This window comes from Hippopotamus amphibius, chromosome 10 (genome assembly GCF_030028045.1).
Source record: "Hippopotamus amphibius kiboko isolate mHipAmp2 chromosome 10, mHipAmp2.hap2, whole genome shotgun sequence".
NCBI lineage: Eukaryota > Metazoa > Chordata > Mammalia > Artiodactyla > Hippopotamidae > Hippopotamus > Hippopotamus amphibius.
In genome coordinates, this window is record NC_080195.1 from 99,046,586 (window position 1) to 99,065,182 (window position 18,597).

The 18,597-nt window shown below is 41.4% G+C and overlaps 1 protein-coding gene across 6 annotated transcripts in view; it reads right to left on the minus strand.

Annotated features, from left to right (window-relative positions):
• Positions 1-391: 391 nt before the first annotated feature.
• The window catches only part of APP (amyloid beta precursor protein), a 272,596-nt gene continuing 254,390 nt past the window's right edge, over positions 392-18,597 (minus strand). For all 6 annotated transcript variants that reach the window (XM_057696995.1, XM_057696997.1, XM_057696998.1 and 3 more), the window contains 3 exons: positions 13,493-13,593; positions 10,422-10,568; positions 392-1,360 (listed from right to left, as the gene is read on the minus strand). In XM_057696995.1, coding sequence (XP_057552978.1) covers positions 1,259-1,360; positions 10,422-10,568; positions 13,493-13,593 — 350 coding nt within the window. In that variant the 3' untranslated portion in view covers positions 392-1,258. The remainder of the gene's footprint in view (positions 1,361-10,421; positions 10,569-13,492; positions 13,594-18,597) is intronic.

Here is an 18,597-nt window from a genome sequence, read left to right on the forward strand (position 1 = left end):
TGCTCGGACTTACAGCTAAGATGCAACAGGTGTGGACGCCCAGCATTAGAATGTTCTCAGCAGTCTTCCGATGACTCAAGGATCAGAAGGTTGTTACCATGGAATCATTCACACCAGCACAATGGCTCTCCTCCAATAATGTGTTTATTTACATGAAACACCACTTTATACAAATTGAAGACAAATCTCAAAGGGTTTGTCCAGGCTTCCCTTCCCCATTCCCTGATTTTGTCCCTTCCACTTTTATTACTTTATTCATTTTTTTGGTATCATAAATAAAGTGTTTTAGACTGGGTGAAAGAAACGGAATCCACCTCTTTCTCCCCCACCCAAAATTACTTTGAATATTTAACATCCACAGTCATCCTTCAAAGAAAACTCTTGCCCAGCGTCATTTTATTTAATTTATTTATGTAATACAGTGTAGAAAGCTATCATGGTCATAAGCAATGATTCTGTACAATCATCCTGCAGAAAACTTTTTGGGAGAACTCTTGGGAATTTGAGGCCAGCAGAACATTCCCACCCCCACCCTCCCCCACCCGTAAAAGTGCTTACAATGAACAGGGATTCTTTTATTTATCAAAGATCCGAAGATACATGGATGAAAAAAGTTTCAATTCTCAATGCCTAACGTGTGCACATAAAACAGGCACAAAGAAATAAACGTGTATCCTCATAATTCCTATATCACAAATATAGCAGAAGCAGCAATCTGTACAGTACAATGCCATTGTGGAAAAAAATCCTCTAACTCATTTGGAATACATAAAAATGTTTAACTTTAAAATGCATAGTGATCAGGAAAAGAATACTTAGGCAAGAGAAGCAGCTAAACTCCCACGTTCACATGAAGCATCCCCCATCGATTCTTAAAGCATATTTCAAAGTAGGACTTAATCGGGTCACAAACCACAAGAATAATATACAACTGGCTAAGGGGCTACGTGATAAATAATCAGGAGGGAATCTATTCATGCACTAGTTTGACACAGCTAAATTCTTTACAGGACACAAAACCCATTAATAATGTAGTGTAGAGACCGAAATGCGAAGAGAAGAGAATACATTACTGATTTGTATATTAATTCAAGTTCAGGCATCTACTTGTGTTACAGCACAGCTGTCGAAAGGCAAGAATGAGTAAATAATAAAACAGAAGGGTTTGTTTCTTTCCACGTTATTCTCTAAATGAACACCGATGGGTAGTGAAGCAATGGTTTTGCTGTCCACCTTCAGAGGCTGCTGCGGCGGTGGTCTAGTTCTGCATTTGCTCAAAGAACTTGTAAGTTGGGTTTTCGTAACCGTTCTGCTGCATCTTGGAGAGGTGGCGCTCCTCCGGGGTCACAGCAGCGTCAACCTGCGGAGCAAGAACGAGGGCAAACGAGTTAAAAAAAAAAAAAGCAGTCTTCTAAGAGCGCACACGGAGAAGCAGTAAAAAAATAAGGTGCACCGTACTCTTTTTTTTTTTTTGGCCAAGACTGCAGAACCCCCACAACTTTTCCTCTTTCTTCCCCACTTTGACATAGAGCAGAATGCCTGTGCCCACCAGGTACGTAGATGCTCCCCCTAGCCACTAGGTGGCGCTTAAAACCTTGACCTGCAGGCTTGACTTGCGCAGTGCGCTCATTGGCTGCTTCCCCAACTTAACAGTAACTGGATACATCTAGGGCAATAAATATTCTTTTCTTCCAGTTGGCTCAGAAAAGGACAAAAGCCTGCTGTGATAGGCTGTTTTACTTGAAACTGTGGTGTTAAGCTAGAAAAAAACGCAAGAGTATTATGGAGAGAGATTCAGCAAAGTAGAAGGCGCGACACTCAAACCTCAATTGAATATCTCCTCATTGCACGTTTTAGTTTGTCCCTGTTTTCACTAAATTTAATGTTAGCGAGAGACTCTTTTAATTAAAATAATGATATAGGTATATCAAAAGATATTAAAAAATACAGAAAGAACATGCTGTTCCAGATTATTATTTTTAACTGAGCACTAAGATTCTAAAAGTACGTCCAGCTCAAGGTTTAAAGAGATCCCCTCTGTGATACGGTGGTTCCTCTCTAAGATCAGGCCAGCAGTTGTAAACCTGTGTTTTTTTCCCCCAGTATCACTGTTAGGACAGAGCTACACTTACTCTCTGCAGGTTGGGCAGCGTGTGTGTTGGGTGGGGGAGGTGTTCAGGTTTCTAGTATATTTGCTATACCTTAAAGAGTCCACAGAAGAGAGGACGTACTTAACCCTATGCTGAATAAATGAAAGCTTAGTTTTGTTATTACTGCTTTATTTTTTAAAACAGTTCGGTCCTTTCTTATTTTAAATTTATTTATTTATTGGCTGTGTTGGGTCTTCATTGCTGCATGCAGGCCTTCTCTAGTTTCGGCGAGCTGGGGCTACTCTTTTTGCGGTGGGCAGGCTTCTCACTGCGGTGGCTTCGCTTGTTGCGGAGCTCGGGCTCTAAGCGCTTGGGCTTCAGTAGTTGCGGTGCGTGGGCTCAGTAGTTGTGGTTCACGGGGTTAGTTGCTCCACGGCATGTGGGATCTTCCCGGACCAGGGTTGAACCCGTGGCCCCTGCACTGGCAGGTGGATTCTTGACAACTGCGCCACCAGGGAAGTCTCTGTTATTACTGTTTTAAAACTTCTGTAAAACCATTGGAAGATGGAGAGAATCAACACAGATTTAATCAGAATGAAGACACATGTCTTCCACAGGAAAGGTAAGATGTGCTGTTCAGAAAATGGTTTTTCCTTCAAAGGGATGTTTTCTATTCTGTACATGATGAGAGTGGGCTCCTCACATCATTTCCAGGAGAGTATCGCAGGCTTGTTCCCCACTGCCGAGTGCTATAAAGTGACGTTCAGCTCCTGAAGCAGTTCCCCCCCCGAACCCAACGAAGGAAAAACATCAGAGAGCAGGTGTGTTGGTGGTGGGACACCAGGTCTAGGCATGGAGGGCGATTGATACGCCATGACCAGACCACACTGGCTAATGAATAATTTAGACCTAAAGACTGCTGCAGTCACTAAGGAAAACAGTACGGAGAGTCCTCAGTAAACTAAACATAGACCTACCAAATGATCCAGCAATTCCCCTTCCAAGTATGTCTTCAAAGGAAATAATATCACTGTCTTGAAAACATAATATGCACCCCCATGTTCAGTGGAACATTATTTACAATAGCCAAGACACAGATACAACCTAAGAGCCAGTTAATGGAGGAATGGATAAAGAAAATGTGATACACACATGATGGAATATTATTCAGCCATAAAAAAGAAGGAAATAAAAACAGATGATTGAACCTGATGTACCCCCCCCAAAAAAATAATAAAATAAAATAAAATAAAATAAAATAAAAAAGAAGGAAATTCTGCCATTTGTGACAACATGGATGAACCTTGAGGGCACAATGCTAAGCAAAATAAGTCAGAGAAAAAGACAAATACTGTAGGACTTCACTTATATGTGGAATCTAAGAAAATCCGAACTCATAGATACAGAGAACAGGTTGGTGGTTGTAGAGTTGGTGAAATGGGTGAAGATGGTCAAAAGACACAAACTTCCAGTTATAAGTTCTGGGGATGTTATGTACAGCATGGTGGCTATAGTTAACAATACTGTATTGTATATTTGAAAGTTATTAAGAGAATAGATCTTCAAAGTGCTCATAACAAGAAAAAAAACTGTAATTATGTGAAGTGATAGTTAACTAAACTTGTTTTGGGAATCATTTCGCAATATATACATATTATCAAATCATCATGGTGCAAACTTAAAACTAATACAATGTTATATGTCAATATATCTCAGTAAAACTGGAATAATCTGGTTCCCCCAAGGTTACTTTGTATGACTCCACCTCATGGACCAATTGATGCCTTTCAGTCTGGTGCTGAGTTGTAATGATCACCTTGGCTAATCCCAAGGCAGCTGGAATAGGAAGACATAAAATCCCACCCAGAGGACACTGCTCGAGTAGATGCGCAGCATGGCTGGCCCTGGGGGAATAATCACTGATGTTTCCCGTCCCTTTCGCTTCCTTTGATCTGTTCTGTTGTCAACAAATGAGGTCACCTTGCTTTAATTGGCAATTGTGCCATTAGCCATGGACTTGTAAGTTAATGCACCATCAATAAAGATCAGCACCAGTAACGAGAGATTTCATTCACCCTCCAAATCTGCTTGCAGGAAACGGCCTGTCTGCAGCCCTATGCCATTCGAACTTGGGCATCTTTTTTTTTTTTTTGCTCCTTGCCACCTCTTAACTGAGATCTCAAAGAATGTGGAGATTAAAAAAAGAATCTTGCTGAGGAGATCAAGCACAAAGCTGCCGTGTGTCTGAGTGTCGAAGAAAACATAACGCTGCTTGATTGTTGGAGTATTAAACTCGCATCTCCCCCTGGAGACACGTCAACCCTCACACAGGCTGCATTCATCAGTTACCTGTATTCAGCAAGGGCAGGGGAACACTTGGCAATTTAATGTTGATCTCCTCTTCAAAGGCCAAAACCCAACTCTCTAAGCGAGCCCTGCCAGTAATGTGAGGCTCAGAGGCTGGTGTGCGAGTCAGGCAGCTCACTTTCCTGTTTTTTCTCGGCCTCTTTTCTACTTGCTAATCCTCGTGACCCTTTGCTGCTGGGAGAGCAGCTCATGTTTTTGCCAGTCCTGCAGCGGGCGGCTTGGCCCTCAGGCCTCAGAGGGCTCAGGACAAGGGATGAGCTTTACAACATGGCACCCAAGGAGCGTGGATTGCATCGTTTGATCCCTAACCCCAAGAAAGCTAAAAGCGAAACACTGTGTGCTCACGCCCATGGATAAACCTACCACTGAAGGAAGAGCAGCAGGTAAGCGGCAGCCTTCCTCCCCGGCAGGGCTCAGCCACCTGTCACTCACGGCTCAGCTACAGCACTGGTGTAGGCCTCCGACTACGACCCTGTGCACACAGGGCCTGAATATCACTTCCCTTTAAAGTGGAGCTGGGGGAAGGTGGAGCCAGTGCTGCTTATGCTGGAAGGAACCACAGAACGATGGAGTCGGGGACAGAATCCCCCTCCCGCCCCCACCAAGGCAGGACTACCTATCACTTGCTGAGATGAAAACCCACCCGCAGAGCACCTCTGAGCGTCCCCTCTCTAGACTTTCTGGACTTGATGGGAGCGGGGACTGATCTGAAGTCTCATCTTCGTTAGAGGCCCTGGGGCCCCTGTGCTGCACCCCAGCTTGGCTTCCACAGGCCACGGCTGCTGGTACACGTGGTAGAGAGCTGAGTCCAAAGAGCCCCGTCCATCTGGTCCTAACACCACCTTGAGTAGAACCTGCGATGACTCTTTGGCTAATGCCCTCTTCCTACCCCTTTCTCCCTGAACTTGACACTTTGGAGCTATTTCTTCCTTCACTATATCCAGAGGAATTTATAGCTCACTCATTAGACTGTAGACATAAAATTCTAGTTGGGTCTCTCCTTAACTTCCAGACAGCCCCTGCTATCTCATTTCTCGTGTAGGTACTTTAACCTTGGAGGAGGACCAGTGGACACCGTATTTTAATTTTATTATGTATGGTAACCAGCAGGATGTGTGTGGATGGGTGTCTCTTTACGCACAGCCCAACAACAGAATCCCGGCCCCTAAGACTTTCCATTTCAGGTCATCTAGGTGGACAAAGAATGGAGGATAAGATAAACTAAACATGCAAAATAACCAGAGAGTGTAAGAACGTCAAAAACACCAGCAACACATGGCTAATGACTTACAAACTGAATCTCTGGCCTTACAACTAAGCAAGTCATTAAATCAGTATTTACTGCTTAGTTTTTCAAGCTAACTGTTTCTCCCCGCTAGTAACCTCGTGGTGTTGGTTTCTGCTCTACTGTATACACATTCAGTTTCTTAATTACATTTCCATCTTTTTACTGCCTGCATCTGCTGGAACTCCCCCACTGTGCTGATGCTTTCCTTTGACCTTCCAATTTCTCCTCCTGCTGTTCACCTCCAGCCATCTGCAGCTTTTGAGTCCAGCCTCACTTCTTTTTCTTCTTTTTTTTAAATAAATTTATTTATTTATTTATTCGCTGTGTTGGGTCTTTGTTGCCGCACACGGGCTTTCTCTATTTGCGGCAAGTGGGGGCTACCCATCGTTGCGGTGCACGGGCTTCTCATTGCAGTGGCTTCTGTTGTTGCAGAGCATGGGCTCTGGACACACGGGCTTCAGTTGTTGCAGCACATGAGCTCAACAGTGGTGGCTCATGGGCTCTAGAGCGTAGGCTCAGTAGTTGTGGCACACGGGCTTAGTTGCTCTGTGGTATGTGGGATCTTCCTGGGGCAGGGATCAAACCCGTGTCCCCTGCACTGGCAGGTGGATTCTTAACCACTGCATCACCAGGGAAGTCCCAATCCTCGCTTCTTCTTACTGTTACTTCCCATTTAACCTGACCAATCTGTCTGGCTGCTCTACATCCCCGATGTTACTGGTTGCTTAGCTACCTCTACTAAAAGTTGACTTTTTGCCAAGAAGAAAGGACCCGTAAGAACCTATGTTTATCATGTCACCAATCTGACAGCACATTCCTTAGAAAGAGTCATACACCATCTCTCCATAAAAAGCTAAATAAGCAACTCTCTTCTTTAGCTCATTCATGAGATGCCTGGGGGTAGAGGGTGGGAGACTTCCGGTGTTTCAGTTATCAGATCTGTGAAAGAAAATTTTTTTTATGTCCTCCAATAAAAAGAATTTGTGTTCCCCCTTCTTATTAAAGTTGACGAGTAGTGGAAATACTACTTCAACATATATTTAAAAATATTCGGTGTCAACTGACATCAGTGTAGAAAAAGTCCGTGTGCTACTAAACAGAACCTGGGGTCAGTGGGCTTGGGAGAACCTGATTACAGCAGGACAAGGGTGGGTAATTCAGTGGGCACTGGGATCCTCGGCCACCAGGGGTGGTGCGCACATTTGGGAAACAGAATAACAACGGGCTATCTCGTCACTGCTTGAGGCACAAATGAAGCACTGGCATCTCCCTAGGAAACTGTGGCTAATGGCTTACAGACTGAATCTCTGGCCTTCCAACTAAGCAAGTCATTAAATCAATATTTACTGCTTAGTTTTTCAAAACACGAACTAGCAGCTGCTCTTTTCCAACTGGTAACGATTCTATTCATGAAAAGTACTGGGCTTGCTTTCACTTCCACATCTCTGTGATCTTCTGCAGAATTCTTTCCCTCTAAGAAGGAGCAATTTCCTGGAGACCAAAGCTTTCTCGTCATGATTTCTCCTTCATGCATGGATGGCATGAAGTATGACTGTCCTCACAGACGTAGGCCCATCCATCTGGGAGATACCCATTTACTCATTATTGTTCTTAGTAAAATAAGATTACTCATTAATGAAGCAGGTTAACCAGAGCTGCCAATAAACTTATTTCCATGTCCGTGAGGGCGAGAGCCTGCTAAGACAGGCAGAGAAATGTGTGTGGGAGGATCCCTTCATTTGGTGTAGACCCTGAGAGCAGTGATGCTCAACCTCCCCCAGCACCCTGCATCACCCGGGCCAGGTGAGGCAGCCTAGGTGCCTAGGCTGGGGTGCAGCTCTCTGTGTCCGAGTTCGACCACCGCAGCTAGACTGTCATCCTCCTGGGGGCAGGGATGGTGACGAGCTCCTTAGATGAGGTTCTGTCCCAACACTGCTCAACATGGAGTTTGAGGAAGGGTTACCTATGGGACGGAGAGAAAGAAAGGCCTCTCCAGGGAAAAAGGGATGGTTTCCAGGCTCTTGACAACATCCTTAATTTAAGGAAGGAGGAGGTGAGAGGAAATAAAGAAAAGAAACACAAAAGGAGATGGAGCAGTCACCCTAGAGGTTCCTAGCTGCTCTCAAGTAGCTAACAAAATAAATATCAAGAGAAGGGCTGAAAGACTGTCCTCTCTACAAAGATGCCTTCCGGCTTAGAAATTAATTTTTTTCAGAACTCGTGTTAAAGTGTCAACTGCTCTAATATTCCCAAACCAAGGAGACTTTTCTTGCTAACTACCCAAAAGAAACATTTAACCTAGGCAGCTGCAAGAAGGCTTAAAAGGCAACCAGTGAGCTTGGAGACAAGAGATACCATTCTAAGGTTTGCTTAGACAACAAAAAGGCAGGAGAGCTAACACTACGTATACATCAGTGATTCTCAAAACGGACTGCATGTCTGATTCAGCTGTGAAAATTTTCTACACTCAGATTTCCAGCCTCCTATTTAGAAAATCCGTTTCCCTAGGTCTGGGGTGGGACCTGGGGAATGTGTCCTTTGAAATCTGTACCTGGCAAGTCTCATGTACAGTCATGGCAAAGAGCCCGAGATGCCCTGTTTTACCACCCAGCATCACTGGGCTCTGTTATGGGCAGAACTGTGTCCTCCCCAAATTCTGATGCTAAAGACCTAATACTAATACCTCACAATATAATTGTATTCGGAGGGTCTTTAAAGACATAATTAAGGTTAAATTAAGGGTAGACCTTATCCAATTAATACTGATGTCCTTGCAAGAAGAGGAGATTAGGACACAGACCTGCACAGGCGAGGATGATATAAAGGCACAGGGAGGCCACCTATGTGCCCAAGGAGAGGCCTCAGGAGAAACCAAATCTGCCGACATCCTGATCTCAGACTTCCAGCCTCCAGAATTCTGAGGAAATACATTTCTGTCGTTTAAATCACCCAGTCTGTGGCTTTGCTATGGCAGCCTGAGCAAACCAATATAGGCTCTTTGTCCTTTGGCACCAAAGAGGGACACTTTGATAAAAAGGAAACTGCCTCTTGGGTAGATGCATCAGTTCAAGGCCATTAAAATATATGATTATATTAAAAAAATTAAAATGAGCTTTTAAATTATTTGAGTATGAAAACAATTTTTTTTCCTCAAACATGGAATTAAAATGAAAAAAAATTGTTTTGAGTAGAAATGAGATTACTGATGCTAACAAAGAAATAATATATCTTATACTGTTTCCAAGGACACAAGCTCAGAAATGCTATTATGAAGAGCAACGCCCCACACTTCATGACGTGGTCATCGCTTATTTCCATGCTCACCCTCGTGTCTGTCAATCACTCAGTTCTCATACATCTTGCCACCTGTTTCCTGTGTTCATTCATTTCACTGCTCTTTAGCACATCCACACTAGGATGGACATGGAAAACAAGACTCAAAACCAACTTCCAGCAGCAGCTCCTGTAAACAAGAAGCCTGGAGGTTCCAAGCACTGAACTAAATGAGGTTTCTGGCTTTGCCAAAAACTTAATTTATTTGAATTGTTCCTGCCCTCCTATAATCAGAATGGTTTGGAGCACGTTTCCTTGGGGTTAGTGAGAAGTTTAATTCACTGGAAATATCTGAACTTTGATGGAAAAAGCAATGGACAGGATGTGGGGAAATCTGTACTCTGAACTTGGCTCTACTGAATTTGACATTGAATGAACACTACATCTGTCTGGGTCTGTTTTCTCATCTATAAAATGAGAAGATCACTGAGATCTCTTTCAGTTCTAAAAATTCTAAACTTCTCAAGATGTATTCATTCACTTTCCCTCTTCCCTGAAAAACACATATCCCCCCCCCCACCAAAAAACCCTGCATTTTAAATGCATATAAAGAACTTACTTGTACATGTAATTTTATTTTAAAATATTGTGTATCATGGGTTTATGGCATCATATTTGAACCTTGCGGCTCACTCTGTATTTTGTCAGTGTAACTCACTACTTCTGGGTTGTACATGCTCCTGTTTCTCATAGGTTGGGATGTTGGGAGAGTCTCAGGGAAATGTAGTTGTCACTTTGTGGGTCATCCCTCCACCTCTGGTGCCACTGCACTAACACCCTGAAGTTAAGATATTTCAGGTGGAAGCGCAGGGTAACAGGTTAGAGATCTTGACTAACCTTGTATATTTCACTCAGCCTTTTGGTACAATGTGATTTTCTGCAAAACTTTAAAAGTAAGACTCTTTACTGAAAAGAACTTACTATTACCTGGCTTGAGTTAGAAATCAAATTATTTAAGATTAAAAAAAAAATCAAGAATAAATGTGCTTAATTTTTTTTTGTAAAGCAGCCTTCCACTTCCTTTTCCATTTGTAACTTCTGCTGTTATTTTTTCTTTTAAATGTCTGAGGGTAATCACAGTATCTTTAAGCCATTGCTAGTATTATCTTTATATTTCAAACAAATTGTAAGAAGCTGAGATATCAGCATATATCCCCAATGCCTCGATCACAGGAGTTGTATGTCGGAATGAATAAAAACCAGAAACAAGAAAATAGCTGCAACTTGAGCAGGAATATGGATTGATTTTTCAAATACTCGGGTGATTCTTGGGCTAACACCAAGCAAGATTTCCTTCATAGTCTTTAACTCCCACTTGCAAGCATGCAGCCATGTTTACCTACCTCCACCACACCATGATGGATGGACGTGTACTGTTTCTTCTTCAGCATCACCAAGGTGATGACAATCACTGTTGCTATGACAACACCGCCTACCATGAGTCCAATGATTGCACCTTTGTTTGAACCCACATCTTCTGCAAAGAACACCTTGAAAACAAATCAAGAAAAATTATGGGAGATATTTGGATGAGGTATGTGAAAAGTTTCAGTATATTCGGTATACATTTTATGCCTTTAGTTGGAGCTGTTGGTCACTGAATTATTCGGTGCGTACTTGAAAAAAACCTTCATTCTACTCACTAAGAATGACATCTGAAGTCTACAGAATGATGTACAACGTGTGGCTTTCCTAGTCCTAGAAAGTCCACTTCCCCCCCTCCCCCACATGTCTTTAGAAAGGCAAAACAGAAGCCTGGAGGGACCTGAAGCCCTTGACAGGTGGAACATTCTGTAAGAGGGGGATGGTAGCTCTTGGAGCTATCAAAAACTTGGAAAGGCACAGATTGTGATTATGAAAGGAGGTCAGTATTTTCCCAGTCACAGCAGGTTTAAACTGGGAGACCTGTGGGACGACAGTGAAATCCAGAGTAAAAGCAAGCTGGTCCAAGGTGCCCTGCGGGCTGTAAAATGCAGTTTAATCAGAGTGCCATTTTTTTTTGTTCAAATGATTTTACTTATTGGAATGCACAATTTTTTTCAATATGCAAATAAAAAGTTTAAAAACAAACAAACAAAAAACTGGGAGACCTGACACATGACTTCTATGCCATAAGTGCTTTTCCAAACCATAGATGCCCTCATTTTCTTAGAGGGACATTTTTAAAACACAGGAACAAGCATTCTGAAATAAAGGCGTTAAACAGAAGGAAAAAGGCATCTTGTTACCTACTTTCAGCTACAATAATTTAGCAAGACACTAATTAACCTTGAGAAGCATAATGTTTAAAAGGCATGTATTTCGAAGAGAAGTAGTAACAGGCAACAAGATGAGAATTTTAACAGCTACACATTAACACATGCTTTCTTACTAAGTTTTCTCTGGCAACCCAACTAAAAATGTTGTTTTATTTTTGATGTTTATTTGCGTTAAACATGAAAGGAATTTGGAGAATACTGTAAAGAAGAAATTTATTCAGTGATAAATTTATTACACTACACTCCTTCATAGTGTTTATAAAAGCAAGCCATTATTTTCCAACTTTACTTGAATAGAATTATAAAAGCACACTGCAACTTTTATCATCTTTTATGTACGGAGATGGTCTTATGCCAGATCGTGTCTGGCCCAACTACTGCTGAACATACACCACGTTTGCTATATAAATTAATAAGAATAGCTCCCTAAATAATTCTTTTAATATAATCTCAAGATAATAAAATGACTGTCACAGCTAGAACTAACATCCTAGCAATCTGAAAAGGCAACATGAAATACAGTAAATAAAGCAAATCTCGAAAAGAGTTTCAGTCACGGTATATCTGCAACAAAATGAGAATGTTCTTCATTATGACCCTTTCTAAACAAATATGCTCACTCAACATATTTATAAAAAGCAAATCATTAATTAGCTAATGATACAAGTATGAGGTAATCAAAAATGAACGCAAGCCTGGACATATTCCTATGTCTTTAAGAAAATACTGTTATTTTGTAATATTCACTGCACTAATTATAGTACATTATCTTATCAACTAGTTCAGTAGAGGGAGCTGATTCTCTTCACTGCCGCTGCTCCCATTAGTCACTGTCGCATTACAGGAGTTAGTGCAATTGCGGAGATGGGCTTTTATGACACAGGCACCAGAAAACACAAATCCACACACTCATCTGCAGCTCTCTGCCCTACCAGCTCCCAACTCCTCAGCAGATTCCCCAGGTTTTCATTAACCTCTTCAGTGTCAGCCAGATCAAGAGTGCTCCTGATTCTATAATAACTGACACTGGGTTAACTTGCCAATGAAACTATGCTTCAGAAAGTTCAGTGTGTTTTTACCAAAAAAGATGATGGGGGTTAAAATGCAAATCTGAATCCCAAGAAAGTTTTGGATTTGCCTCAATTGTTTAGAGTGAAAAGAGGCATACACTGTAATTTATGGGCATTTCTGTTGGAGTTTAATACTTGGATTTATAAATTTTATTTGTGAACAGTGGAAAGACAGGTTCCCCTTGAAAGGGAAAAACACATGTATACACACACACAACCAAAAACAAATAAGTGCCTGAGAGAGTCCTTCTCTAGTATTATTAGTGCTTTCAGAATTTTATTACCACTTTTGTTCATTACTGAATATACAACAGAATTGCCTTCTTTATTAATTTAAGCCACTTACTGGGCTTACTCTTAAGATGGGAGGAACCTCTAACACAATGTAGGATTGAGCTGTCTGAAGCTTTTGGTGAAGGTTTTTATGTAACCTTAAAGGAGACAGGTGCTTTTTGATTTACTGCAATTCTAACATTTGGTGGTGGGGGGAAAGGGTGATTTTGTCTGAAAAGGAAGCCGCTTTCTCGCCCAAGCCTTCTGCTGAACAGCACTGCTGGGAACATAATGGAGTCTAGCTCACCCACCCCCTCTACCCACCTTCTTCAGAGAGTCCCAAGCATCCCAATCCTGGTGAGAATTTAAAACGTGGGGAGGAGACAGGAAGGAGGGGTGAGGGAGAGGCGACCAAGCCCAGGGGGAGAGCTACAAATGTGAAATTAAACCAACGGCCATAAAAGCTGTTCTGTGAACCCAAGTAGTGTTTGCACATGTTTATCTGAGATTTTGATCCTTTATACAGACCTATCATAAATCTGATTTCCTAGAAAATAGGAAGTTAATTAAAATGGCTGCTAGAATACAAATTAATTTCACTTTAAGCCCTGCATGGGCTTAGTTTTTTTCTAGACCTAAAGAACTACTATATAATGAGCCTCTTTTTCTTTTCTTCAATGTTTTCACGATGATTCTATAGACAAGTGTTCTATTTTTGTCTTAATCTTTTCCTTAACTGGATTTCTGACATAGGAGGAACAAGAGTCATTTGGCAAGACAGAGTGGCTGGAAGAGGTAGGTTAGGTCACATACCAACTTTTGATGATGAACTTCATATCCTGAATCATGTCGGAACTCTGCATCCATCTTCACTTCAGAGACCTCTTCTGTCTTGATATTTGTCAACCCGGAACCTGCATGATACCACAAGCATTGTACCATAATCAAAACACGCAGGCCAGTCCATTGTTTTATCTATAAACAATAACATTACAATACAAAGCCTACCAGAAACTTCCCTCTAAGCCTGAAGTTAGAGGAAAATAGCTTAATGACTTTCTTCAAGAAAAATGACACCCTATATTTAAATCCTTAACCACTATCTATTTTAAACAAAAAGAAATTAAAGATTAAAGAAATCTGAACTTCAAGCTTCCACTGCATTTAAACACATGCTATAATTTTTTTTTTTTTAATGGGAAAAACCAGAAGTTAAATGCTGGTAGGGAAGCTGGCAAGGATTTGTTCCTAGAATGTGCTGGCTTGGTTTAGGGGCTTATTGTTAGCCTATTATAAGTCTTTTCCATGTGCTCTTATTCCTTCAGAAAAAATAATAAAAGCCTTTAAAAATGAGCATTAATTACCTGGCAGAACAAAACCGCTACTTTGGGACTTGGTTCCAGTTACAAATAATGTTCATGCATCTAAGCAGTGAAGCACTGTAAAAATCATATCATTTATTTAGTTAAGTGATTTAGCTATAGATACAGAATGTAATTGGTTCATCTGCTGAATAAAGAACTGCAGTACATAACTTCTGAAAAATGCTTCTGTGGGACTAAGAATTTCTAACGTACTAACTCTTCTCTATAAATTGCTATATGATTCTTACACTAATCATTATAATGGATTTCATTTTTCAGATTGTAATTTGAAGCTTAAAATCAAAACTCAAAGTAATGTTTAAAATGGAAAGTGAAAGTACGAAGTATAAATATCATTCCCACGTTGTAGCATTTACATATCAAAAAGTCAGAATTTTAAGATGAGAACGGCTTCTAAAATCATCCTGGTGTTCCCACCTCGGAGTAAACTCTCAGCTCTGCTTGAACAGAGAGGAATGTATCAGTTTCCTTCATTTTCGGACAACTTTGTCTACTAGAATGGCCTTTCTTACACTAAGCCAAAATCAGTTTCCTTATAACTTCCTCTCTTTGTTCAACACAGAGCAAGCCTGACTCTCCCTCCTGCATTATATCCTTAAACAGGTCAGATACCCAAGGAGAGGTGTCATGTTCCTGCTGATTCTTGTCTTACTTGGGCTACACGTTACCAAGGTCCTTCAGCTCCCATGGGACCTAATTTCCTGCTTTTGGTCTATCACTCTTACAATCTTGTCTATATGGTGCTCTGAACCTTGTCACACACCCTGCTTAAAGTGAAAAGCAATGTCCACAGCATATAACATGCCAGTCTAACAGCACAGTCTATACAAAGAGAAAAGAGGATAATTTGACAAGATCCAGGGAACCCATGCTGGTTGTGACATATCACTGATTATTGGTCAATTGCTCAAAAAGCTTCCATTTAATAACCTATTTGAAAATGGACCCCAGAGCAATGACAATTTCAACCCAGCTGGTGGACTGTGACGCTGTCTTCTCTCCCTTCTGCTTGTCAGAACTACGTTTTTTTTTATCCCTATCTTCCCAGCTCTTCCTAGTCCACACAGATCAGAGAAAGCGGTTCTAGGATCTTGCCCTCAAGTTCTCCTAGCCCATGAGAACTGGATCATAGGGACCTGGCCTTGAGTAGAGAAGTGTGGTCATTTAAAAACAGATCCACAAATTTTGGATACTCCTCCCATCAAGGGGTGGGGCTTAATTCCCTTTCCTTGGGTGTAGACCTGATACAGTGACTCGCTTCCAATGATACAAAATGGCAAAAGTGATGGTGTATGACTTCCGAGACTGGGTCATACAGGCAGCTTCCTTCGTGCTCTCTCTCTTGGATCACTCGGTCTGGGGAAAGCCAGCTGCCATGTTGTGAGGACAGTCAAGCAGCTCTAGTAAAGGAGTTCACTTGGTGAGGTACTGAGGTCTCCTGCCAAGAGCCATGTGAGCAAACCATTTTGGAAAAAGACCCACCAGCCCCAGCCAAACTTCAAGCCCTCAGATGATTGCAGCTGTGGTAGATGTGTCTTGATTGCAACCTTCTGAGAGACCCTGAGCCTGAAGCACCCAGCTAAACCACGCTTGAAATCTTTAGCATTACAGTAATTATAAGGAGATAAATGTTTGTTTTTAAGCTGCTAAGTTATGGGGTTATTTATTACATAGCCATACATAGCTATTACAAAGGGCTCTTCATCTGTCTTGGACTTTAATTTCCTGTAACAAAAGACCATTCTCCTTAACATACACGTGAAAGACAGAGGCACAATCAAAGTGGGACAGTTTCCCTTTCTCTCCCATCTTTTAACTGGTCTACTCACTGACTGCGCCCTGATCCCTAACCCCATTCCAAGAGCTGCAGGGCTCTCTACTCTTATTTATAAAATGCTAGAAAATGATCAGCATTTTCTAATTAGTTTCATCTTATTCTGACCTCTAATCTTCCTGATACAAATTTTAATTGAGCTGTGACACTAACGCTTTTTTTTTTTTATAAAGTTATTTATTTATTTATTTTATTGGCTGTGTTGGGTGTTTTTTGCTGTGCGGGGGTTTTCTTTTTAGTTGCGGTTAGTGGGGGCTACTCTTCGCTGTGGTGCGCAGGCTCCTCATTGCCGTGGCTTCTCTTGTTGCAGAGCACGGGCTCCAGGTGCATGGGCCTCAGTAGTTGCAGCACAGGGGCTCAACAGTTGTGGCTCACGGGCTCTAAAGCACAGGCTCAGTAGTTGTGGCTCATGGGCTTAGTTGCTCCGCGGCATGTGGGATCTTCCCGGAGCAGGGATCGAACCCGTGTCCCCTGCATTGGCAGGTGGATTCTTAACCACTGCGCCACCTAGGAAGCCCCTAATGCTTTTTTATTTCTCATTAGTTGTATATTTTTATCTTTCTACAAACCTTTTTAAAGCTGAGGTCCTTTTAGAACCAAAGTGATTTCTTTATACCTTACCCTCTTTCTCTCGTCAGGATCTGACAATGCAATAATTAAAATTATATTTCTGAGATTTTAAGAAAGCTCTGTTTCCTTCTAGATTTGTGGGATCAAATAGTCACATGAAAGAAAAGGTACAGAATGAGCTCTCCATTCAAAATTTAAAAAACCCACACTCTTTCTGAAAGGATACCATGAGGACTCTTAATGGTCAAAAAAATTTCAAATTCACGTAGTAAGTCAGAACAATAGATAATTAATTGTAGCACAATAGTTTGCAGGACTCTCAGCAGAAAGAGCTCTCACTAGTTCATTTTTGTACAGCAGGTATAGTCATTCACTGAAAAGCCTTTCTATACATTAAGCAAATCTCATTAAAAGGGGAAAAAATTAATAAGCTTGCACCAGGGAAATGTCATTGATAATAATCTGAAACTGCATATAGTGATATATGATGAAAAGATTTAAATAAATCACAGGGACCTTCGCTTACAGGTTTACCAGATGCATGTTTCAAGTTATCCTGATTTCACTCTAAGCTCTGACACCAAACTCTCGTTCAGTAAGTCATGGTGAGTGAGAAGAGCCTGCTGTTCATTTGAAGAAGGGAAGCACGTCCTTCAGGAAACCTTTCTCAAAGGATCTGGTTTCCTTTATTAGGACTGGAGAGGGTGGTTAAAATTATAGTGGAAAGGGTAAGCTTTCCACCCTGCAAGGAGCCTGCTAATGGACAGACATACTTCAGAGATATTGCAGGTTTAGTTCCAGACCATCCCAGTAAAGTGAATACTGCAATAAAACGAGTCATACAATTTTTTTGGTTTCCCAGTGCATATAAAAAAGCTATGTTTGCACTATACTGTAGTCTATTTCTGTACCTTAATTAAAAATACTTCATTGCTAAAAAATGTTAACCATCATCTAAGCCTTCAGCGAGCTGTAATCCTCTTGCAATATTAATATCAAGAATAACTATCACAGATCACTATAATATAATAATAATACAGAGGTTTGAAATACTGTGAGAAACACCAAAATGTGACAGAGACATGAAGTGAGCAAATGCTGTTGGGAAAATGGTGCCAATATTCTTGCTCACTTCAGGGTTGCCACAAACCTTCAGTCTGTAAAAAAGGCAGCATGTGTGAAGAGCAGGAAAACAAGGTATGCCTGTATTTGTCTTCTTTATTCTGGTCAAACGGTGTAACGTGTCCTTCAGAGTCTATTTCTCTCTGGAAATAAGCCTAGGGGAGTAGCTGTAATGGTCACCGTCCCTGGAAATCACCACTGATATTATGGTGTTCCCTCCTTGACACTACGTTCTAGAAGTTACTGTGCCCTGGTATTTCAGATATGGAAGTCAAGGAGAAGTCATTTTCCTCAGTTGTGATTATACAATAGCCCTTTCTTTACTTGTTTCAGAGTGATAGCAGTCATTATTCAAAAAACAATGCCGTCAATTGAATGGCATGATGTGACAATTCTGGAAAGGGTTTCTAAGTTTGGAAAATCTAATGATATAATTGAGCACATTAGACTCAAGCATGTGGTCTCATAAAGTGTGTTGAAGAACCGAAACTAATGCCAGAAAACACAGGGGGAAACTGGTCCAAATGTTCGAAAGACTCGCTACAAGCACAAAAATATAGAGCATGTGTGTGTCTCAATGCATAGGCAGCAAATAGAGTTAGTCATAAACCTCCCTTAGCTAGAATCTCCCTCACTTCCTATCTGAGCATTCTTTCCTATCCATGGCCCTCTTCTACTGGGGGAACCCAAGCCTCACAGCAGTGTAAGAAAGGAAGCTTGGCCCACGCCATTCTCTCATCTGTATAGAACATTCCCTTCTCCTTCGCCAACAGATGGGCCCAGAACCTTTCAAAACCTATCTTGAAGCTCATCTTCAGCAAGTGCCCTGATGAACACACCCCCGGGTTAATGCCCTGTCCGCTCACATCACAAACTAACATCACGAGGTGGTTTACACTGCACGTGACTTTGTATTTCCGAGCCTTTCTAATTTCATCTCAGCTTTCTAAATATACAGAGTGTGGTCCTTCTGTTCAAGCTTCTAAGAACAGGGACCTTATTACTTA